Below are 25,312 nucleotides of genomic sequence, written 5' to 3' on the forward strand. Positions count from 1 at the left end.
GCAAATATAGGCTCAGCGAAGCTTCTGCAATAGAGATGTGTATCCAAGGAATGCATTGGGGGCGTCACTACATCTTGCAAGGAATTAAGCCAAGGTCTTTTAAAGAACTAGCTACTCGTGCTCATGACATGGAGTTGAGCATGTCTTCCACTGGGAATGAAGTAATGTCCATCTATGACCCTCGCAAAGGAAAGGACAACCAGGAACCCAAGAAATAGAGCAAGTTCGTTCCCAAGAGTGACAACAAATAATCTATGAACGTCAATGTCTCACCTGTAAAGTTTACTGCGAAGGTGAGCAAGAAGCAGAGTATGGAAGCAACTTCCTTCCAAGATAACAAAAGTCGAAAGTCGACCTTGAAGGAGATTGTTATACCCCGCATTTTCAGAGCATGAGCGTGATACGCGCTTCCTCAAAATTGACAATCATGTTGTTGCCATATAATTTAAACTCACGTTGATAATGTTGTATTCCGTACTTTTGTACGTCGGATTATTCATAAGCTGAGGTGGGGCCCACACGTCGAGATTTTTTTAGGACACATGACAAGTTATATGTGTCACGACCCAACCCCGTGGGCCATGACTAGTGTCCTAACTGGACACTCATATACACACTCGCTTACCGGACCGTCATACCCAAAACATTCATATTTTAGCGTAAGTTAATTCATATAGATACAGAGGAAAACGTCGTCTTAAGCGGCCACGTATATCAAATATATCAAAACACATCATACCGAAACCCGTAGGCAGGCGGAATATACATCGCGTGAACGTACAAACATATGCAAACATATAGGCCACTTAGGCCATTATAGCAAACGGGCCGCTTAAAGCACAGATTTCAGACCAAACCAAACAAACATGACCCATGACCCATAATATGTCTACAGGCCTCTAATGAACATAACAAAATCATATGACGGGACAGGGCCCCGCCGTACCCCTGAACGAATATACATATGCACAACGGTAGAATATGTACCCAAAATATGGCTCCTGAACAAAGGAGCACTTCAACTGCTGGAGAGATGTCCTACGCTGGCGGATCACTAACTCGATCGTCTGTACCTGCGGGCATGTAACGCAGCCCCCGAAGAACAGGGGGTCAGTACGGAAGATGTACTGAGTATGTAAAGCATATAACAAAGTGAATAAAATCATAAACAGAAATGAAGTACAGAATACAGGTACAGAAAGTAAGCACGAAATACAAAGTAACCAAACAACTTACTGGAGCCATAGACCATGCATGCCAAGAACGGTATCCGGTCCTTTGCAGGACCCGGGGAAAACGTGGCGCCGCCCTGCCCTCGGCGCCACACACATCTAACTCCAGAAGTATTGCTCCGAAATCTCTGACACACAAATCATAATATCATATCATAATAACAGATCATATGTGGTTCAGCGAACCAGAACACATCTAACTCCATAACACATCTAACTTCGGAATTCATATACGGTGCCCGGCCCTCGAGCGAGGAACTCGGGAACCGCGCGCACGATATAAACCGGCCCGGGACTCGGCGAAGGAGATCATAGCATATGCACGAGCAGAGTAGTGAGAAACTAATGCACATAAGTCAAGACTCAATGGATTAATCAAACGTATTATCAGAATATTCGTACTGGATTTCTTTCATAGCATACTTTTGTCAGAATACTTATATCGGAATACTTGTATCAGATACTCATGTCAGATTACTTATACCAAAATATCCATATCAGAATATTCATATCAAAATATTCATATCAGAATACTTATATCATATCCAAATGCTTATGTCGGAACGTTTACATCAAACTACTTATGTCAGAGTACTCGTAGCGGAATGCTTGTATTAGAGAGGCATGCGAATCAGAACGAACTCGGAGTAGTTAAGATGGCTATTATTAGTAGTTAGAATGATAATCAAAAGTTTCTTTTACTTATCATACGGAAATGAGTCAAACAGAACAATAGAGTATAGATCGGGAATAGTGGGCCCACCTCGGGTCAAGTCGAGGTGGCGGACATAAATTATGAACATTAGACTCTATGGAGTCATCTGTGAAATTTTCAAAGCGATTCTCTCACATTTGTGCAATTTATGGATGTTTGAATAGTTTTCCAACAAAGTATAAGAATTATAATTCAATTGTATTGAATGAATAGTACCAAAATTCAGACTCGCATTCCTATGAGCAGAATAACCTATGAGGCTCAAATCCGACCCTAGTACACCTAGGACATGCCAAGGAAAGAAAGGGGACAGTTTTACATACCTTTCGCGCTTCTTACGCTTGTCCTAACTCAATCTCCGTTTCGCCCAAAACCTACAATTGGTCATAGTTACCAATTATGAGTTGCAAGCTTTTAGAATTTCAATCTTTAACTCATATTGTCTACCGAAATTTCGGCAGCATTTCCCCTATGAATTCAACGTCCCCGAGAATCATCTCGGCCCAAAATATCAACAACAACAACCCAACAATACCAACAACATCAACAATCGTCACGAAATACATTATAATGTAAATAGTCTTCTTTTCTACATAGTTCAACAACTCCCCTTCCAACCTCACATTTTTAATTCAATATCAACATTCTCATATTCATTTACTAATCAAGATCACTCTTATATAATTCGAAAACATTTCATATCATTTTACTAAATATTCACAAAATATACAAAATATACAAATTTTCCACCAAACCATAATCCACCCAAAACTTCCAATTTTCAACATAAGTGTTCACAACACATTTGTACCTTCCAATTTCACTTACAACAATCACCACTTACATCTTACAACTTCATTTCCTTAACCACATAATTTATAACAAAATCGCATGCTTTCCGACAACAACTCTATAACAAATTTTTCATGCTAACTTAAGCCATTATCCTTCCATTTCCATCACAAGGCTACAACAACATAATTAAGATGCTAAACAAAATAAATTCACTCCCCTCCATACACTACACCCCACGGCCACACACAATCACACACACAACACACAAGTTTCATACTTTTCATTCATTTCCACATACTACAACACATATATAAACTTCCACAACATAAAAAGGGATTGAATTCTTACCTTTTTCCAATTTCCTTCTTTCTTGACCTAAGTTTCTCCTTGCAAGAATTGTTGTTTTTCTTGCTCTAACAATTATGCTATGTTAACAAGAACCCTTGAATTAGTAAGAATACTAGGAGAAACAATTTTTTTGAATCAAATTTGAAGAACTCCAAATTTTTTTCTCTCTTTCTCCTTGGCCGAATGGCCTATGCTTTTTGCTCTCCAATTTCCTTTCTCTTGAAGCTTCTTGAATTGTCATGAAATATTAGGCCCCTCCTCCTTATTTATTTATCACATGGTTAAATTTTACATAAACGTGGGCCCTTATTTTGGACCCTATGGCCGGCCACCTTATGGGCCATTTCCTATATATATTTTTTTTTTGTTTTTTCCAAGCCCAATTATTTGTGGCTAGTCTTTGTAATTCATGAAACCATTTTTTAAATTTCCAATTTTGCCCTTGGCCTCCCTCGGTATTTCCAGGTCAATATTTTTCATGAACAACATACATATTAAATGGCATCAAATTATTGCCCCATCTCTTAATAGTCACAATTATTTCAAGTTTTTCCGAATACGCAAAATACGGGATATAACAATATGAAGCACATATGTGAAGTTGAACACAACTCAAGAAGGACCCTTGAGCCGAATCAAAGTGGAAGTCCTCCAAACAAATATTTTTAAGTAACGTTTTCGGGTGATCTGAATTCGAGAGGCAAAAACGGTATTATAAGTTTGGAATTTGGAAAAATACCAAGAAATAGAAGTTGTAGATAATTGAATTAGATTTCTAACCATAGATCGTGGGTTCACAGGTGACGTCGGAATAAGGAGATATGGACGTTTTAAGGCAGAAAGGTCAGTGGGCTAGGCCCAATCCGAGCCCAACCGGGTTAGGCCCATTACCCATGTCTTTATAAGTGCAAATTTCGGCCTTCCTCCTCATTTTAAGACCAGGAATGCCCAGAAAATTCTGGGGAGAGAGAGAAAAAGAGTCTTGGAGAAGAAAAACCAATTTTGATCGAAATCTGAGCCCCGAATTCGGAAACCTATAAAGAGAAAAGTGTTGTACGCTGCGTTGTCTTCAATTTGAGCTAAAAATCTACCAAGGAGAAGGGTGATAACGTGGTGGCTGCATGCTTAAGGTATGAATAAGGTTCCTTTTCATTGTTAACGAGTTTATTTAGAGTTTTAACGGATTAGAAAGGAGAGAATAGCCTGATAAATTCGTTTGTTCGTGTTGTGAATTATGGAATGAGATTTGAGGAGAATCTTGGATGAAAATAAATGTATTTAACTTGTAAAACGCGGAGTATGTTGTTATTGATGTTGTTCATATGGATTTCGACTCTTTTACGGAAATAAAATTATTAAATAATTATATCGCAATTTGGTTGGTTGAGAAATTTAGAAAACAGTGCGCGGGTTGTTTTATGGCATACGTCGGTATTGGAAATGATGTTAATACTATTGGTATTGTTGTTGATGTTGTTGGTTGTTGAATTGAAATTTCGGGCTAGGCATATAAACAGGGGAAATGCTGCCCGAATTTCGGTAGAATTTAAAAGGGTTGTAATTAAAGTTTCGAGACGAACGTACGACGATGATCCTAATGATATTATGAATGATTCCATATGTAGAGTACGAGGCTACGAATAATTCTTACGCGAGTTGCAAGACGGGAAGTAAGTTGAAAGTCGAGAATCATCTTCCAGGTATGTAAGGCTTACCTTTTCTTTCTTTTGGCATGTCCTAGAGCCAATAAGGTATGATATGCACCTTGGGGCTACTCTATTCTTTGATTCCGAGCTTGTTTATGATTCTTATGCACTTTTGATATGTTTTAAAAAAAGAGTTCTACAAGAATTAATGATCTTGACTTCCGAAAACTATTTTGCCTTGATACGTGTGTATGGTTCCAAAAGCTCTATTTGATTTGATCCATAGTGGTATTCGAAAGGTACTTGATATGATTATTGCTTTGATTTTCCGAAGATAGCTTCTGAAATGCTCAAAGAGGTTTCTGTAAGGGATATCGTCCATAACTTTCTCATACTAACTCGGATTGACTTGAAACGTGTTTATGATCCTCAAGTGTCGATTTATGTACTTATCCATCGAGTCTTAAAGTTGTTTTATATGCATATAGTTTCTCACTACTCTGCTCGTGCATGCCTCAATATGTCCTTCACTGCGTCCCGGGCCAGGGTATGTTCTCGTGCGTATTCCGCTGCATTGTTCACTGCGTCCCTCATTTGCGGGCCGGGGCACGTTATATGTATGATGATATGATGATATGGGAATGGCGTCCAGGATGACATATGGTGACTCTATTCACCGCGTCCCGCAATAGAGGGCCGGGGCACGTTATATATATATATATATATATGATACATGATATTGACATACATGATTTTATTCACCGCGTCCCTCACTAGAGGGCCGGGGCACGTTATGCATACATGATATATGATGTTGACATGCATGGATTTACTCACCGCGTCCCTCACTAGAGGGCCGGGGCACGTTATATGTATATATGATATATGATGATGACATACATGATTTTCATTTCAAAAGGCAAGTGTTTTGATGTTTTTAAAAAGTCATACGTGATTCTGGTAAATCTCTGTTTCAGTTATGATCCTCTTTTCTGTATTCCATGCCTTACATGCTCAGTACATATTCCGTACTGACCCCTTTTCTTCGGGGGCTGCGTTTCATGCTGCGCAGGTACACCCAAATGAGTAGAAACCATTGTAGAAGATGTTCCAGCGGAATTGGCGAGCTCCATCTTCTCCTGGAGTGTTGCCGAGTCAGAGTATATATGCTATGGTATCTTGGTCGAAGTTAGAGACTTTGCAGACAGAGTCGTGGGTATAGGATGTCAGTCTTGTAAGCGGCTCCACCAGCCGATGTGTCATTATGATTTATGTTATAGATTCCCTATGATTACAGATTCTACTTGATTTGAGCACGATGAAAATAAAGTTTCTGAAAGCTTTACTATGTATTTTATTCTTATTTGATTTAAAAGTCCAAAGAGATTATGTGTGTATTAAAGGTCAGAGGGTTCGCTCGGCCCTAAGTAGGGGTCGGGTGCTCATCACACCCTAGTGAGATTAGGGTGTGACAGAGATGCAAGAAAGAGAATACCCCTTCCTGGATTCTGATGTCCCTGAAATTTTTGATGAACTACTTGAGCTGAAACTCATTGAGCTACCAGAGATGAAGCGGCCCAATGAAGTTGGAAGAACAAACGACCTGAACTATTGCAAGTATCATTGACTTGTGGGTCACTCTCTTGAGAAGTGCTTTGTCTTCAAGGACAAAGTTATGCAGATGGCTAATGAAAACAATATTCTGCTTGATGATGAGAAGGCAAATTCGAATCAAGTCTCTATCACATTTGGTTCTTTCGATCCGGTCCAGATATGCAGCTTTGAAGAACATGAGGGAGGACTATTGGAGGAAGATAGAACCCAAGTTGATGAAGGTTTGATTCTGGTGACTAGGCGGAGACGCTGTAAAACAAGTCCACAAAACACCAACTAGGAAAAGGATGGTTAGAAGACCAAGGAAGCAGAAATCAGTTGAGCATCCGAAGAAAGCAAAAGTGGAGGAGAACTACCACCAAGAACCACGACGTCCCGTGACTTTGGGGGAATTCCTACCAAGCTGGTTCTGCAATAAGATTGCTCGAGACAACATTGAGGCATCGTGCTTCAATACTGATAAAGATGAAGCAAATGATGAAAGCCTATCAACATTGTCTCTATCGTCATCTGAAAAACCTGTTGAATCTTCTTCGAAAGAGGTACACACATGTGATACAAGAATCATATTCACAGATGATGATTTTCTTCTTGGTGAAACACCACACAATCGTCCATTGTACATGGTGGGTTATGCCCTCGAGAAGAGGATAAACAGAATATTGATAGATGATGGATTTGGAGTTAACATTCTTCCTATTCGCACAATGAAGGAACTTGGCATCACAACTGAAGAACTTTCTGAAAGCCGTTTGATGATACAAGGATTCAATCAAGGGAGGCAACGAGCCATAGGTGCTATCAAAGTAGATATCACCATCAAAGATTTGCGATCAAGTGCATGGATGCATGTCATCGACGCAAAGACTTCGTATAATATGTTGCTTGGCAAGCCATGGATACACGAGAACAAAGTTGTCCCATCCTCCTACTATCAGTGTTTGAAGTATCTCGAAGGCAGTGTCGAAAAGAAGATAGTTGTTGATGATAAGCCATTTACTGAAGCAGAGTCACACTTCGTCGATACAAAGTTCTACTTGAAGAACTACATTGTGAGAGAAGTAAAATTCGACGACATCGCAACGACTAGCAGTGAGAAGTTCGCAACTAAAAGAGCAGATGAGACTATTGAAAAAGATGGAGTCGATGCTGAGGTGCCGCACCCCAGTCCGAATAAAGGGAACATTGTGTCTTTGAAGAAGAAGAAGAAGAAGAAGAAAAAGACAACTCCGGTGCTCTGCTATGTTCCAAAGTTGAAGAAAGAGGTAGAGAAACCATCTGAAGCTCAAGGAAATGTGCTAGGGGGTCTAACTCTCCCTATCAGACGAATGGACGCAATAAATTTATCCTCAAAGCTACTTGGAGACTTCGTGGCTCAGAATCCGCCGCAAAGTATGGCACTCCCTACAAATGTACAAATGAAGGATTTGATCCAAATGCTTACAAGTTATTTGTCAAGGCTGGGTACAACCCCAACGAGCCTTCAAAGTTAGGGAAACTTCCATCAGCAGCTACCATGATTCAATCACGTGAAGGTATAGGATACAAACAACCTCCGCCAGTTCTCATCTCCATCAGAAGGGCAAGTACCAACTACATCACTGTGGAAGATGAGTCTGTTGCTTCCAACAAAAGGCCTTCAGTGTTTGATCGTCTTGGAAAGTCGGCCGCAAAAGCTCCTCAGTTTGAGAGATTGAGGCCGTTGAAGCTGAAGAAAAAGAGGAAGAACAAGTTCCACAGAGATTATCAAAGCGTTAAAATGCTCGCTTTACCTAGAACCCAGAAGGATATACAAAGTTTGATTCCTTCTAGAATGAGGCAACAAACAAACCTTATGGTTTCATGTGAGGAGGTGCTAAAAGCAAAGTCTCACATCGTGGTGTATACCAAGGAGTGTAACGAAGATGAGGAAAGTGTAGGTTCTTCATATCATATTACTACACAAAGTGATCAAGATACTTCATTTCAAATGGAGGTTGCTGAGAAGTTGGAGGACATCTCCTCGTGTTACCACATATCTTTCAATGATGATGATTCTCAAGAGAATGAAAATGCTAGAGATGCTCCTCCAGAACTTGAAGAAGGGGTGAAGACCACAGTAGACTCCTTGAAAGAAGTTAATCTTGGTACTGATGAAGACCCAAGGTCCACCTACCTAAGTGCTTTTCTAACAGTTAATGAAGAAGACACTTACATTGAAATACTTAAAGAGTATAGGGATGTTTTTGCTTGGAGTTATAAAGAGATGCCTGGATTATATCCCAAAGTAGCAGTCCATCATCTGGCGATCAAGAATGGTGCCCGTCCTTTTAAGCAAGCCCAAAGGCATTTCAGACCAGATTTGGTTCCTTCAATCGAAAATGAAGTCAACAAACTCATTGAAGCTTGCTTTATTTGTGAAGTTAAATATCCTACATGGATTTCGAGTATCGTTCCTGTGAAAAAAGAAGACTGGCCAAATTCGAGTTTGTGTTGACTTCAGTGATCTTAACAACGCATGCCCTAAAGATGATTTTCTGCTTCCCATCCCAGAATTGATGATTGATGCTACCACTGGTTACGAGGCGATGTCTTTCATGCATGGTTCATAATGCTATAACCAAATTCGCATGGCACCAAAAGATTAAGAGCTTACTGCATTTCGTACACCCAAGGGTATTTATTGTTACAAAGTGATGCTTTTCGGTTTGAAAAATGCTGATGCCACATATCAAAAGGCTATGCATAATATCTTTGATGATTTTCTCCACAAAAATGTTGAATGCTGTGTGGATGACTTGGTGGTAAAATCAAGAAAGAGGAGCGACCACTTGCAAGACCTGAGAATGGTGTTCGAGCGACTTCTGAGATATCAACTTTGAAAGAATCCATTGAAATGTGCCTTTTCAGTTACTTCTGGAAAATTCCTTGGTTTCATTGTTCGACATCGAGGAATCAAAATTGATCAAGCCAAAGTTGATGCGATTTTGAAAATGCCCGAGCCTCGAAATATTCATGAGTTAAAAAGTCTGCAAGGGAAGCTAGCTTACATTAGGAGATTCATTTCGAATTTAGTTGGAAGGTGCCAACCGTTCAGTCGTCTCATAAAGAAGAGCGCCCCTTTCAAGTGGGACGAAGCATGTACTAATGCCTTCGAAAATATCAAGTCATATTTAATGAAGCCTCCAGTTCTAATAGCCCCTGTTCCTGGAAAACCATTGATACTATACATTTCAGCACAAGAAAGGTCGGTTGGAGCGTTGTTGGCCCAAGAGAATAGTGAAGGGAAAGAAGATTCTCTTTACTACTTGAGCAGAATGATGACACCAAATGAGTTGAATTACATGCCAATTGAAAAGTTGTGTTTGGCACTAGTCTTTTCGATTCAAAAGTTGAAGCACTACTTTCAAGCTCATAGTGTTAACCTTATTTCCAGAGCAAATCCCATCAAGTTTGTGATGTCGAAACCAGTCCTCAGTGATCGACTAGCAAGGTGGTACCTCCAGTTTCAACAATTTGAGATTACATACATCCCTCAAAAGGCTGTAAAAGGACAGGCATTGGCGGATTTCTTAGCAGATCACCCGATACCTGATGATTGGGAACTAACTGATGAACTTCCCGACGAAGATGCAATGGTCATTGAAATTCAACCTCCGTGGAAAATGTACTTTGATGGTGCTGCATAATGTGATGAGGCTGGTGCTAGTGTGGTGTTTGTTAATCCGCAAGGAGAAGTTCTACCATACTCCTTTACTTTGACACAATGTTGCTCCAACAATGTCGCTGAATATTAGGCACTAATACTTGGACTTGAAATGGCCGTCGACATGAAGCAATTGCAGTTGCAAGTCTTTGGTGACTCTCAGTTGGTGATCAATCAACTCTTAGGAAGCTATGAAGTCAAGAAGCCCGAATTACTCCCCTATTATGGTTATGCTCAGAAGTTGATAGGATGGCTTGGTGACGTGACTCTTCAGTACGTTCCTAGGAAGAAAAATAAGAAAGCTGATGCTTTACCTGCTCTAGCTTCAGCGCTTACTCTGTCAGATCAAACACAAGTGACTATCTGTCGAAAATGGGTAGTACCTTCGCCAAATGAGGATAAAGGTGCAGAAAATGAGCTTGAGTATCTCATAGCTGCATCTGAAGTTGCGAAGGAAGACTGGCGACAACCCATCATTGACTACTTGAGTTATGGGATACTGCCAGGAGACTCAAGAAGAAGAACTGAAATTCGTCGTCGTGCACCTCGATTCCTTTATTACAAAGATACTTTATATAGAAGATCTTTTGAGGGAGTACTCTTGCGATGTTTGGGGGGGATGAAGCAGTCCAAGCTTTGCAAGAAGTACATTCAGAAGTATGTGGATCACATCAATTTGGACCAAAGCTCCACTTCCACATAAAAAGGATGGGATATTATTGGCCAACGATGGGGAAAGATTGCTCAGACTATGCTCGAAGATGCAAGGCTTGTCAGTTTCATGCGAATTTTATACATCAACTGCCCGAAGCATTGAACCCGACCGTTGCAACTTGTCCATTTGACGCTTGAGGGTTAGACGTCGTTGGTCCGTTGCCGAAATCCTCTGGTGGACACTTGTACATCTTGGCTGCAACCGATTACTTCTCAAAATGGGCCGAAGTTGTTGCTCTTAAAGAAGTGAAGAAGGAGAATGTTGCGAACTTCATCCAAGTAAATATCATCTACCGCTTCGGCATTCCTCGTTACATAATAACGGACAATGGCAACCATTTGATAACAAATTGATAAATAAGATTTGTGATCTCTTCAGCTTCAAGCAACGTAAATCTTCTGTGTATCATGTTGCCGCCAACGGTCTAGCTGAAACGTTCAATAAGACTCTATGTAACTTGTTGAAAAAGGTTGTCTCCAAGTCCAAACGAGATTGGAATGAACAAATGGAAGAAGCTTTGTGGGCATATAGGACAACTTACCGCACACCAACGCAAGCAACCCCATACTCACTTGCTTATGGAGTTGAAATAGTCCTACTACTTGAGCGCCAAATACCTTCTTTACGACTTGCTATTCAAGAAGGGCTCATCGAAGAGGAAAATGCTTGATTGCGTCTTACAGAGTTAGAAGCACTTGATGAGAAAAGGCTAGAGGCTCAACAAAATCTTGAATGCTATCAAGCCCGTCTATCTCGTGCCTTCAACAAAAAGGTTCGCTTGAGGTCCTTCCAAGTGGGAGATCAAGTACTTGCAGTAAGAAGACCCATCATCGTTTCCCATAAGTCTGGGGGAAAATTCACCTCAAAATGGGATGGACCATATGTCATACAAGAAGTGTATTCGAGTGGCGCTTACAAGCTTGTTGATGCGGATGTCATGAGGATCGGTCCTATCAACGCAAAGTTCTTGAAGAAGTACTATCCTTGAAGCAAGATGGCGCTCCTTAAGGCACAAGCATAAACTGCATGTAACTCTTGGCCCGCAAGAGTATAAACTGTGCACGACCCACAAAAATGTCCCCTAGGTTGAAAATCTCGTAAGGGGCGGCCTAAGCAAAAGTTAGGACACAAAAAATGTCCACTAGGTTGAAAATCGCGCAAGAAGCGGCCTAGGCAAAAGTTAGGACAAAAACATTTCTGCTAGGTTGAAAACCATGCAAGGGGCAGCCTAGGCAAAAGTTGCGACAAAAAAAAAGCTCATTATTCTGAACTACGGAATGACTTGATCCTCTTCACCGAGGTACGCTTAGAGTTTCATTCTAAGCTCAGTCTCATGAGTTAAAAAAAGTACATCATTCTATGTGTTGTTCGAGTGAAGTATGATGAAATGAACTCCGCCTGACCATGCACATGCAAATCATATATACAAGCATCCTTTCATTGAACTTTGGAATTCTGATGGTTCAATGGGGGCAAATCTCCATTTCCATGGGTTTCCCCAACGGGATGACTGTAATCTCTTAGCAAGTTGAAGTCTAAAAATACAGCAAGCCTTCAAGTTGAAGTTGCAAATCAACCATGTCTGCAAGTTAAAGTCTTAAAATTTAGCAAGTCTTCAAGTTGAAGTTTCAAATCTACCAAGTCTGCAATTTGAAGTCTTCAATTCCTCTGAATCTTCAAGTTAATGTTTCAAATCTACCACATCTGCAAGTCAAAGTCTTTAAATATGCCAAGTCTGCAGGTTGAAGTCTTAAATCTACGAAGTCAACAGGTTGAAGCCTCAGATCTACCATGTTTTCAAGTTGAAGTCTCTAAATCCTCTAAGTCCGTCAGATAAAGTCTCAAATCTGCCATATCTGCAAGTTGAAGTCTTCAAATCCTCCAAGGCTTCTTAAGCTTACCGTTCTTAGAGCGGGGACGAGTATCCATCCCTTTGTGTCGTAAGATTATCTTACCCTTCTTAGGGCGGGGACGAATATCCATCCTTTTGCGCCGTAAAATTACCTTACCGTTCTTAGGGCGGGAACAAATATCCCTCCCTTTGCGCCGTAAGATTACCTTATCGTTCTTAGGGCGGGGACGAGTATCTATCCCTTTGCACCGTAAGATTACCTTACCATTCTTGAGGCGGAGAAGAGTAACTATCCCTCTGCGCCATAAGATTACCTTCTTCGTGTAGGAGCCATCCCCTTAAACAAGAACCTTTGAACGAGAACACGTCATTCTGATCTACAACAAAAAAAAAAAAAAGGGAGAAGAAAAGAGACCATAAAAGAAATATGGGAAAAGAATGAATTACCTCATCGTGATGCTTGCAAAATTGGGTTCCAATGTAGCACGTACAACTATTTATAGTCGATGAAAGGCAGCTAATTAGGAAGTGATTAACGATGTGGGAAATTGGTTTCTTGGGTTTAATAAATTACGGCGGCGGAACTACGTCCGTATTCTAATTGGACTTTGTTATGTTTGCATACAAGAAAAATTAAGCCTCCACGACATTAATTTAGTCTATGTGAGAGGATTAGCATATCATGGCTATTATAATAATAATTACTATTATTAGGTAGCAAATGTATGAAATCATTTTGTATTCTAACGTGCCACAAACACTTCAAGTCAAAAGATCATAAGTCAGATACTTCAAGCCTAGCCTTAAAAGTTTTATACACCCCGACAAGTCTTGAAGCAGGGGACATTTGTGGATAACGAAATTTTATTAAATTTCAATTCACAAGAAATGCGAATAATATTAAATCGAAGATATGTTAGTCCAAATAAATATTGTTGGCTAGTATATTTGGATCAATTATTTAAGTCCAATAAATATGGATTTAATTAAAGGTCCAATTTGGTTGGGCTAGTCCATTGATTTGAGCTACAAATGATGAGCCCAATTTGTCAAGCTTAAGCTGTCATCTTATCCAATAGGCCCAAATTGGTACCACGGGTCAAATGACGTGGCACACCAAGTCAAATAAAGGAGCCTATAGCGTCATGCCACGTGTCAAAATGATGCAGCATGCCTAGTCAAACCAAAGGCCAATGAAGATGCGCCATGTGTACAAGCGACATGTTCCGGCCAATCAAATATCAACATGTCTGCTTAAATCTGATTGGTCGAAAGAAGCCTGTCCTTATCACAACCCTTCCATCCTACAACTATAAATAGGGGTCTCATAATCCAGAAAAAAGGACAGAAATTCTAATAAGAAGCCAGGGAAAGCTCGTGGATCAAACGCCACAAATTTCACTACAAGCTAAAAGCATTCAAGCATTCAGTATTTCTCTAGAAGTTCAAGAGATCCAGACGAAGATTCAAGATCAAGCTTCAAGCCTAGAATCCAAGTACAAGTTCAAGATCAAGACCACCAGATTCAAGATCAAGCTCGAAGGCCCTTGAATTCAAGTACAAGTCAAGATCAAATCAATCAGTTCAAGATCAAGCTCAAAAGCCCTTGAATTTATTGTTGAAAAGACGAATCAGAGGAATCATAGAGATTGTAACACTCGCATTCTGAAATCAAATACAACAATTGTTGCAATATTTTTCTGTCTTGATTATTATTTTCTCGACGCGAATTTTATTGTCTACACTCAGTTCGTCTCATATTACTTGGTCACATTACTATACTTGACTTTTCACATTCTTTAAGAATTAATAAATGAAGTACTCCTTTCGTCACATATTACTTGGCCACATTACTAAAAATATATATCTATTTTTCTGTTCTATATTTTTCTTATAGTTTCCTTATATTTCTATTTTATCTATTATATATAAACGCCCAAGGTGGATGAACACAGCAACAATAAATTGTACAAAAAACAATTGAAATTGTATTATAAGCAGGGACTAACGTGTGTACATTTCAGAAGTTGAACATTAATTCTACGTCTTGTGTGTTTACTTTTTAAGTCCCCACGGGTCCGTAGTGTCTCAGTTGTCCTTTCATTTCCTTCATTTGGCATATACTCCCTCTGTCTCAATTTAAGTGTCTGCGTTTGACTAGACACAGAGTTTAAAAAATAATGATAGATTTTCAAATCTTGTGGTTCTAAATTAAAAATATGTATAATATAATAAAATATTCTTTGAATTTTGTGATTATAAACATGACATGTAGGATATTTAAATTGTCAACTTATTAAATATAAAAACAGGCGGACATAACTAAAAAAAGATAAATTTTAACAACAATTGAGAAATTAAAGGGAAAAGTAAGAGGAAAAGAAAAAAAATATGGAGATTCACTAAGAAAAATCGTAGTATCCTTTGAAAATATATAAATCATAAAAATTAACTAATTTAAGTAACTAAATTAATTATGTTGGGCCCCGTGCATCGCACAAGCATAGTTTACTATATATATATATATATATATATATATATATATATATATATATATGAAGTTGCTGATCAGATATTTTTGGGGTGCGAAACGATTACAAATACATGTCACCAATATATATTTCTATTATATATAAGTCTCTAAAAAGGACGAACGTAGCATCCCCAAATTGTACAAACGTTTTTTTAGTTGTACAACAACATGTCTGCTACTAGCTCTCAAGGGCATTATAGGAATTCTGCAATTTGTGGTTCTTTACTGATACGGTGACAAATTGCTTTATAGATGTACTTTTGCACTCTTGGACAAAACAACCACTCCATGTTCTATTTATTACATGTGTCAGCCAAAAAACTTTAGCTAGCTTTTGTACAGCGTGGGCCCCATATACTTTTCCCTGCAGTTGTTTGGATTTTCTTGCAAACTTGTGGACCCCATCTCTTGATTTGCCTATCAATTTCATTTCTTCTTACGGTTGTGTGCCTAACGGGTATTTGTGCAAACAAATTACTCCTACTTTTTGGCATTTAACTTTACAGTTCATTGCGTAATTAGAGTATTCAAGTGTTAGCTTTTGTCCGTCTTTTATTTTCACTTCAGTTATAAAACTTCTTTGGGATTAATTTTCTGCATCATATAGTTTATATGATAATTGATTTATTTCCCGTGAAATTTAGTGCATGAAATTAATATGTTTAGCTTAATAATTTCAATTCTAAAAGCTCCTCATATAATTGAAAAGGCTGTCGTGTTCATTAAGCCGATAAACAGTATAACTAATCTCCTCCATTGTTCAAATTGTACGATTTTACAATTACTACTACATAATTGAAATTATTGGTTCTGAAAATGTTAAATTTACTACTTTCTGTATAGCAAAAAAGAAAACTCAAAAAAAAAAAAAAGGAATCACATAATATGGAGTATTTGATTTTTTCTTTGTTTTCTCAATGAAAATGTATCGTTAGTATTATTCTCATTGGGAAAAACATAAAATAGCAAGTAAATAAAAAACTACATAGCGCCACAAAAATATTTAAAATGGAGCATTACCTGCAGTTGGGCCCGTGATGACACGGGCTCCGGTAGTCAAACATTTCTTTTCTATTATATATAAGTGTCTTAAGAGGTCTAACACAGCATTGAATACTTATACTAAAAGCTATATAAATTATACACTTAATATAACTATAAATACTTGTACCAAAAGTTATATAAATTGTACACTTTAACCAACTACTTCTTTATCCCACGTGGACATATGTCATAATACTGAATATTTATTCTCTTCTCATGTAGTATACACATATGCACTTTAATTTTAATTCTCAGACACATGTATTTCCTCCGTGCACTTTTACTTGTTCACTTTTGACTTTTCACGTTCTTTAACAATTCATAAATGAAGTACTCCTCCGTCCCCATACTCTCTCCGTTCACTTTTACTTGTCCACTTTGGATTTTTCACTCTGTTTAAGAAATAATAAATAAAGTGCATAATTTATCAATATACCCATATTAATTAGTGCATGTTTTTATTAGATTTGAAAAATGATTTAAAATGAGTAATTAATATTATGGGTAAAACAGATGAGTAATTAATACTATGGGTAAAAATAAATTATCTTATCTTGATATGCTAAAAGTGACAAGTAAAAATAAAAATTTATTTTTGCAATACTGGACAAGTAAAAGTGAACGGAGGGAGTATACACGTATGCACTTTAATTTTAATTCTGCAGCATATTCATTTCCTCCATGCAATTTTACTTGTTCACTTTTGACTTTTCACGTTCTTTAAGAATTAATAAATGAAGTACTTCCTCCGTCCCATATTACTTGGCCACATTACTAAAAATATATGCCCAAATTACTTGTTCATTTACAAAACTAAGACAAAATTAATTAAATCTTTCTCATCTTACCCTCTCCGTCTCATATTACTTGGATACTGAATATTTATTCTCTTCTCATGTATACACATATGCACATTAATTTTAATTCTCCGACACATTTATTTCCTCCGTGCACTTTTACTTATTCACTTTTGACTTTTCGCGTTCTTTAAGAATTAATAAATGAAGTACTCTCTCCGTCTCATATTACTTGGTCACATTACTAAACTACTTTTTTATCCCATGCGGATATATATTATGATACTCAATATTTATTCTCTTCTCATGTATACACATATGCACTTCAATTTTAATTATCCGACACATATTTATTTCATCTGTGCAATTTTATGTGTTCACTTTTAACTTTTCACGTTCTTTAATAATTAATAAATGAAGTACTCTCTCGGTCTCATATTACTTGGCCACAAGCAATCAATACTTGTATCAAAAGTTATATAAATCAACTACTTCTTTATCCCACGTGGACATATGTCATAGTACTGAATATTTATTCTCTTCTCATGTAGTATACATATATGCACTTCAATTTTAATTCTCCGACACATTTATTTCCTCCGTACACTTTCATGTTCTTTAAGAATCAATAAATGAAGTACTCCCTTCATTCCGTACTCCCTCCGTTCACTTTTACTTGTCCACTTTGAACTTTGAACTTTTCACGATGTTTAAGAAATAATAAATAAAGTGCATAATTTACCAATGTACACATATTAATTAGTGCATGTTTTTATTAGATTTGAAAAAATCCAAATATATTCAACAATGATTCCTATGTTTGGATATAAACAGTTAGTTAATTGATATGGATATCAACCTGTAGGCATACATATAAGATATTAAAGAATTTAAAAGAAAAAATCTAGAATCAAAATATTAATTTCCCCTCATATTCTTACTAATTTTCTTTTTCACATCGATGAACAACTTTCATTGTCATGACAATGAGAAAAAAGTCCGACTCTTTCCATCTAAAGACTTAATTCCATCATTTTTTAACTATAACTAAAGTGATGGTACATAAAATACATTTTGTATATGTTGCTATATATAATAACAATTAGAATGTTTTTAAAAGTTATTTACAAAATACAAACTTTAAAGACTGGCTAATTAAAATGACGGAGTTTAAGAAATAAATATAGACTTTTGAATCTTATGGCTCTAAATTAAAAATGTGTATAATTTAATAAAATATTCTTTGAATCTTGTGATTATAAACTTGATATGTAGGATATTTGAATTGTCAACTTACTAAATATAAAAAGAGGCGGACATAACCAAAATAAGATAAATTTTAATAACGATAGAGAAATTAAGGGGAAAAATAAAAGGAAAAGAAATAAAATATGGAGAATCACGGTATTCTTTGCAAAATATATACAAACGATAAAGACTAACTAAAGTGAGTAACCAAATTAATCACGTTGGACCCCATGCATCGCACGAGCATAGTTTGCTAGTATATGGGGAAGGTGCTGATTAGATACTTTTGGGATGCGAAACGATTACAAAATACATGGCACCATAGGTTGAGTTCCACATGACAACTAAATAGTAAATACCACGAAAATGTCCAAGAAGGTCAAGTTTTCACATTAGAACCCTTTTTTTCAAATAAATCTTCTAATACACAAAGAACTTATACACTTCTTGGAAATTCCTAGGAATTTTTCTTCTGCTCCCAATAAAAGGCATTACCAGACTCCATTCTTCCTCTATCTTCAAATTATTTCTCTTCTTCTCTGATTAATTTCTAGCTTAATCCCCATAGTCACAATGGCTGTATTGGAAGAGCTCCAAGAAAGACCCATAAAGCATAGAGCTCCAAAAGGCAACATTATTGAGCGATTATTATTCGACTGCCCACTGGAAAATGCCCGCTCATGGACCAGGGTAATTCAAAACTCATGCACTTCATTTTTTTCCTTCTCTTTTTTATTTTTGCTTTGAAAGGAAGTATAGTAATATTTGTCATATTCAAATTCACAAAATTGAACAATTTGTTCTTTTAGACAGTGTTTGGCTATGTTTATAACTTGGTTAAACTGAATTATAAGAACTTTTAGCTTATCTACGCATTTGGTAAATATCAAAAGCAGTGTCGAAGTTAAAATTTTAACTAAGGGGGTTCAAAAATATAAAGAAATAGAGAAATGAAGAAGTCAAGGATTCAACATTTACTATATATACATAAAAAATAATTTTCACCTTATATATATAGTGTAATTTTTCATCGAACTCCCTTGGCCTATACTGGCTCCGTCCCTAACCAAAATGCTTATAAGTCAATTACTTATAAGACTAAATCAACCAAAAATCATAAGTCAAGTACTTATAAGACAAACTCAACCAAAAATCATAAGGTGATTATTCTTGACTTATGACTTTTCAGCTTGAAGCAGTTTTAATTTGACAAATATTTTACTATTTTATCCTTAATATTTTTTCTGGTTCTCAAAGTATATTTTTTAAACAAAGCTCCTAACTTCATTTTCATTCTATATACGTCGTTCCTTTTTTTTTTTTTGAATACTTTTAAATTTATAAATTTTTACAAAATTTAAGGGTATTAGAGTCATTTTAACCAAAAAACAACTTATCAACGCATCAACTGTTTATTAGTATTTTCAGCACTTCAATTCAAATACATAATTATTTATTTATATAATCAGTTTCAACACTCGAAAAATATATTTCAAACATTTAAATCTTATTAGTTATTTACAATTAGTTTATCCAGGCGGGCTCTTACTTTGCATCTCGTCACATAAAATGAAATGAATGAATTAGCTAATATAAAAAGTTATTTCGAAGATCTAGTTACTTTCAATACACATAATTAGTGTCCATTTTTTGAGAAAAATGACAAAAATGGCTCTTCATTTCTGAACAGCTTTGATCTTTTAAGATTTTCATTGATGATTATTTTTGGTCTCTGTAAAATAACACTCCCTCCATTCCATAATAAGTATCACCTTAACAAAAAATACACATATTAAGAAATCAATAATGCAATGTAAGTTACTAAACTATCTCTATATAATAAAAATAAATTACTTTTTCTTCTTGATTAGAGCATGCACAAGTTAATCCTTTTGATATTGAGAATCCAATAATACCAAGTTACTATGTGACTTTTTCAACCATCATTTAGATGTTACTTTAACTAGTCAGTTTTTGTCTAAGGGTGAAGTTGAAAAAAACTAGCCAATTTATATCTTGATCTCCTTAAAAATGACAATTAGTATGAAATAATTTTTTTTTGACTAAAATGACATTTATTATGAGACGGAGAGAGTGATAACTTCTTTATTCTGGTTAAATAAATCAGAAAAATGAGAATGGCCCTGTCAAATCCTCTCTGTTTACTTTTACTTGTGGACGTATATTAAAAATACATTTTCATTGAATAAATCATTTTTAATTTTGGATAGGAGTCCAACGTCACCAGTGGCCATTCTTTTCAAAGAATTCGATTATCCTTTGGAGCCAAAATTGGTCACGCTCATGGACGTTTCGCTGCTGTGTGCATGTCATACTTGAACACCAATTTGATAATAATTGCATCCTTGCCCCATAACTTTCGGATTCAGCTTCCAAGCAGATCCTTAAACTTGCAATTGCCAATTGCAACGTGTCATCTTCAGGATTATTGGGCTTACAACTCGGTTGTAGTTAATTTGGATGTGGCTGAACCATCTTCCAACCAACAACATCAACATCAGGTTTGTACATTTCGACCTACTCTTTGTCATTTTCTTCTCATATATTTACTGTGTGCCGTTAAGTGGCATTAATGATAAATCCTAGGCTGAAAAATTATTACGCTTCCCTGGATCCTCTTAGCCATTTGCATATCCCTTAAAAAAATAACCTCTTAGGCAGAAATAGGTAAGTTAACTAAATTACCCCCAATTAAATAGGTACTGAAATTTGATCACTTAACACTGAAGAAGGGTAATTTTGGAAGAATGAGGTTAGTTGTTTCTTAATTTGGTAAGTGGAACTCATTTTGAACAAAAACAAAAGGTAAGTGAACACTCTTTTTGAATCGGAGGTAGCAGTACCGAGAAGAGGATGAAGTGTTGGGATCTTTTCGAAACGAGTTTGGGTTAATGAGTCGGGTTGCGAAAGAGTTAGGTTTAATAACATGTGGACCAATAAATTAAGAGAAATTGACTTAGATAACCGCCCATCAAATTAATAGCCAACAAATGTATGTTTTTTGTATAACAATGTATGGTATACATAAAATATACATTTTTGATACATAATAATATATATTTGGCTAGAGAATGTAATTATTTTTTGTCAACCGCCCAAAAGTGTAACTTGCCTATAATTAATGCCACATATTTAATTAAAAATTCTATATATTCCGGATCAGATTTTGTTAAAAGAGGGGCAATTTAAGCTTAAATTTAACATTAAGGGAAATTATAGCCCAATAGGTGGAGGGAAATTCTCTGCTCAACCCATTTGTAAATTTGATAAGAAAGAGATAAGATATATCTTTATATGTTTGGTAAAGGAAAGTTTTGTCACAATATTGAGAATATAAAATAAAGTATGCCAAACTTTGAGCTCAGAGGAAATTTGAACTTGTACACAAGTTTGACAAATTGAGAATTACAAATACCATCAGTGAAAATATGTCTTTACAATAATTCTACCGTCTAAAGCTCTTAAAGTTTGACATCATCTCTTTAACTGTCTAAAAAATCTACAAAACACTCCAATTTTTATGCATCTTGCATACTAATAGCTTTATATGCAAAATAAAAGGAACCTGGAAGAAAAACACTATTTTCACGGTCAAACTAAAAGAAAATGCTATATTCATTTAATTATGGCCTCAGTGAAAGAAAGCTCAAGATGCCCAGGTTGATTGCAAGGATATAATCTATGTTGCTCAGACTCTTCAAAAATGACATAGGGTGCATGTCGAATCCTCCAAAAATAGTGCATTTTTAGAGGATTCAACACGGGCGCGACAATAATTTTGGAGAGTCCGAGCAACATAGGATATAGTTAAAGGTGATTATTAGTTTTGGTGCTACTTCCTAGGTGCATATCCATTGGAGACAAATTTATGGGCAAGAATATTTATGGATTTACAAAAGTTTTGTGCTAAAGGACGCTGTTCAGATGCCATGTTTTGTGAAAAAAGGACACAAACCAAAAGTGGTATCACGTTGCTAGATTTTACATACTTAATGAGAAAGGCAGAAGCATACATAAAGATGTCATTTGAATCTAATAGAAGGCTTTCCCCTCAGAACTATGTTAAGAGGCAGACAACGTTTTCTCCCATATGTTCTGTTGGAGCACAAACATCAGTGACATAGCACTTCCTTAGCTGTGAGGAGTTTGAAAGAGGCTTCAATGCTATTTTTAGCTATGGAGATGCACGGTCTCTGCATATCCAGAAAGTTTGCTTATGCACTTATCGACTTATACATAACAAAAGCCTCTAAGAGCCAACTATTTTTGGTGAACTGTGTTTTGGGCAACAACTGCCTGCTCAAATACTTTCTTCTTTCCATGAGTGTGGATTTGCATATGCTACCTATGAGGTAACAAAGTACTAGTGAGATTGCTTCAGGTTCAGAACATCGTGGTCTTCTAGAACTATGTTGCTCGGACTCTCTAATAATGCTTGTAGACAATAAAATTCGCGTCGAGAAAATAATAATCAAGACAGAAAAATATCGCAACAATTGTTGTATTTGATTTCAGAATACGAGTGTTACAATCTCTATGATTCCTCTGATTCGTCTTTTCAACAATAAATTCAAGGGCTTTTGAGTTTGATCTTGAACTTGATGGATTTGATTTTAACTTGGACTTGAATTCAAAGGTTTTTGAGCTTGGTTTTGAATTTTCGTCTGGATCTCTAGAACTTCTAGAAATATACTTGCGTGCTTGAATACTTTCAACTTGTAGAGAAATCTGCGACGTTTGATCCACCAGCTCTCCCTGGCTTTTTGTTAGAATTTCTGTCACTTTTCTAAATTATGAGACCCCTATTCATAGTTGTAGGATGGAGGAGTTGTGATAAGGATAGGCTTCTTTCGACCAATCAGAATTAAGCTGACATGCCGATATTTGATTGGCCGGAACATGTTATTTGTACACGTGGCGTATCTTCATTGGCCTTTGATTTGACTAGGCATGCTGCATCATTTTGACACGTGTCATGATCCTATTGACTCCTTCTTTTGACTTGGCATGCCACGTCATTTGACATGTGGCACCAAGCTGGGCCTCTTGGAAAAGACATCATCTTGGGTTTAACAAAATGGGCTCATCATTTATAGCCCAATTAACTGGACTAGCCCAATGCATTTGGACCTTTTTAATTAAATCCATATTTATTGGACTTAAACAATTAATCTAATTACATTAGCCCATAATTTATTTGGACTAATATATCTTGAATTTAATATAATCCGAATTTCCTACGGATTTAAATTTAATAAAATTTCATTGTCTACAAATGCTCCCTACTTCAAGACTTATCGAGATATAGACGTGTTGACCCTCAAAAGATCAGTCTTGAAGTATTATTGAAGCGTAATTCAAAATTCGGGTCAAGAGAAGGTCCATCAGACTCTTTGAGAATTTAATGCCAATGCATTTTTGTACATATGCTAGGACTAATAATTGTAAACCACGTACATATGCAATTCTTGGCATATGAACCCCATATTAGACCAAGGGTTCCACTTTCCTTTAATTAAAGAAAGATCCCATTTTTTATGGCAAATATTTGACGTCTGGTGCTGCACCGACGTAACCCCTTTCCTTTCCTTAATTGAAATAAAGTATTGTCTTTCCAACCAACTAGAACTCCATGTCCAATTAATATTGGATTAGGAGTGGTACTACAGTGACCGACGTTGCCCATCTATAAATAAGAGCATGTTCTCCATTATTTTGCTTCAATTGCGTCGTTCGACAAGTAATTTTTTTTTCCAGCGTTTCCTTTTATTGCATTGTTTCTCCCTTTTTTTTAGAAGCAACACAAAAGGTTCATGAGAGATCAGCTTAATTTGCGAGAGAATAATATTACCTCCGACTAGGGCTGTACAATGAAAACCGACAAATCGCACCAAACCGATAAACCGAACCAAATCGGAAAAAAAACCCGAGTAGTGATTTGTTTGGTTTGGTTTGGTGTTGGATAAAAAAACCCGATCATAATAGGTTTGGTTTGGTTTGGTTTTAACTAAAAAAAGTCAAACCGAGACCAAACCGATCAGATTATATATATACAATTTATAAATATTTTTGTACATATATAATTTATAAATACGTGTATAACTTTATCACTTTTAAGCATTGATTAGTCAGCTTCGTTCGTGATGCAATTCGTTTAAGAATTGATACCACATTCGATTGTATAATTTTTTTTTTTTTACAATTAAAAAAGACTTTTTCATTACAAATAGCTACTGTTGTCCAATGTCAAAACACTAATATGGCAGAACTGCCTAGCAGTGATCAAAACTAGCCTTTATCACATCAAAACAACTCAAACAATAAACAAAACTGGTAGACTAAGGGTAGAAAATCAACTCATCCAATTTTTTTGTGAGTGTTGTCCGCTGGAAACCTCTAACAAACACCTCTTGTATAATCCTCCTTGTAAGTATTTGTGGTGTATAATTAATTCTTAATGCTAAGTTTGAGTTATAATCTTTTGTTCATTTAGCGATAGGCTTTTTAAGTAAATGTTTAAAAGCTAACTAAAACTCATTTTACGGAACAATATTGAAGTTGTTTGTTACTACATTCTGTTTGATTGTTATAGTTATACATCACATGCATGTTCTATACTTATTTGATTCAATTGTTATGAATTTTTTATTTAATGAGTCAATGAATGCACCACACATTTTTCATTTTACATAATTAGAAATAAAAGGGTAAGATGCTTATTTTTGGTCAAGCAAATGCTATTATAAGATGCTTCGTATTGAACAAAAAAAAAACCCCCGAAAAAACCCGACTAACCCAAAAAATCCGAGAAAAACCAAGAGTGAAAAACCCGACTTTTGTTGGTTTGGTTTGGTTTATCGATTTAAAAACCCAATACAATTGGTTTGGTTTGGTATGTGAAAAAATTCGAACCAACCCGGTCCATGTACACCCCTACCTCCGACATTTTAAGACTGACATGCGGCATCCTTTTATTGATATATTCATGAAGCAATCGGCTTAGGGTGCGAGAGAATAATATTACCTCCGACATCTTGAGACTGACAAATAAAGATCCTTTTGACGAC

The 25,312-nt window shown here is 36.4% G+C and overlaps 1 protein-coding gene across 1 annotated transcript; it reads left to right on the top strand.

Annotated features, from left to right (window-relative positions):
- The first annotated feature begins 18,690 nt into the window (after positions 1–18,690).
- Positions 18,691–22,972, top strand: LOC132615351 (uncharacterized). Its single transcript, XM_060329940.1, has 2 exons — positions 18,691–18,914; positions 20,456–22,972. The coding sequence occupies exons 1-2, from the start codon at positions 18,798–18,800 to the stop codon at positions 20,816–20,818; spliced, it is 480 nt and encodes a 159-aa protein (XP_060185923.1). The 5' UTR covers positions 18,691–18,797; the 3' UTR covers positions 20,819–22,972.
- Positions 22,973–25,312: the final 2,340 nt, after the last annotated feature.

This window comes from Lycium barbarum, chromosome 10 (genome assembly GCF_019175385.1).
Source record: "Lycium barbarum isolate Lr01 chromosome 10, ASM1917538v2, whole genome shotgun sequence".
NCBI classification, from domain to species: Eukaryota; Viridiplantae; Streptophyta; class Magnoliopsida; order Solanales; family Solanaceae; genus Lycium; species Lycium barbarum.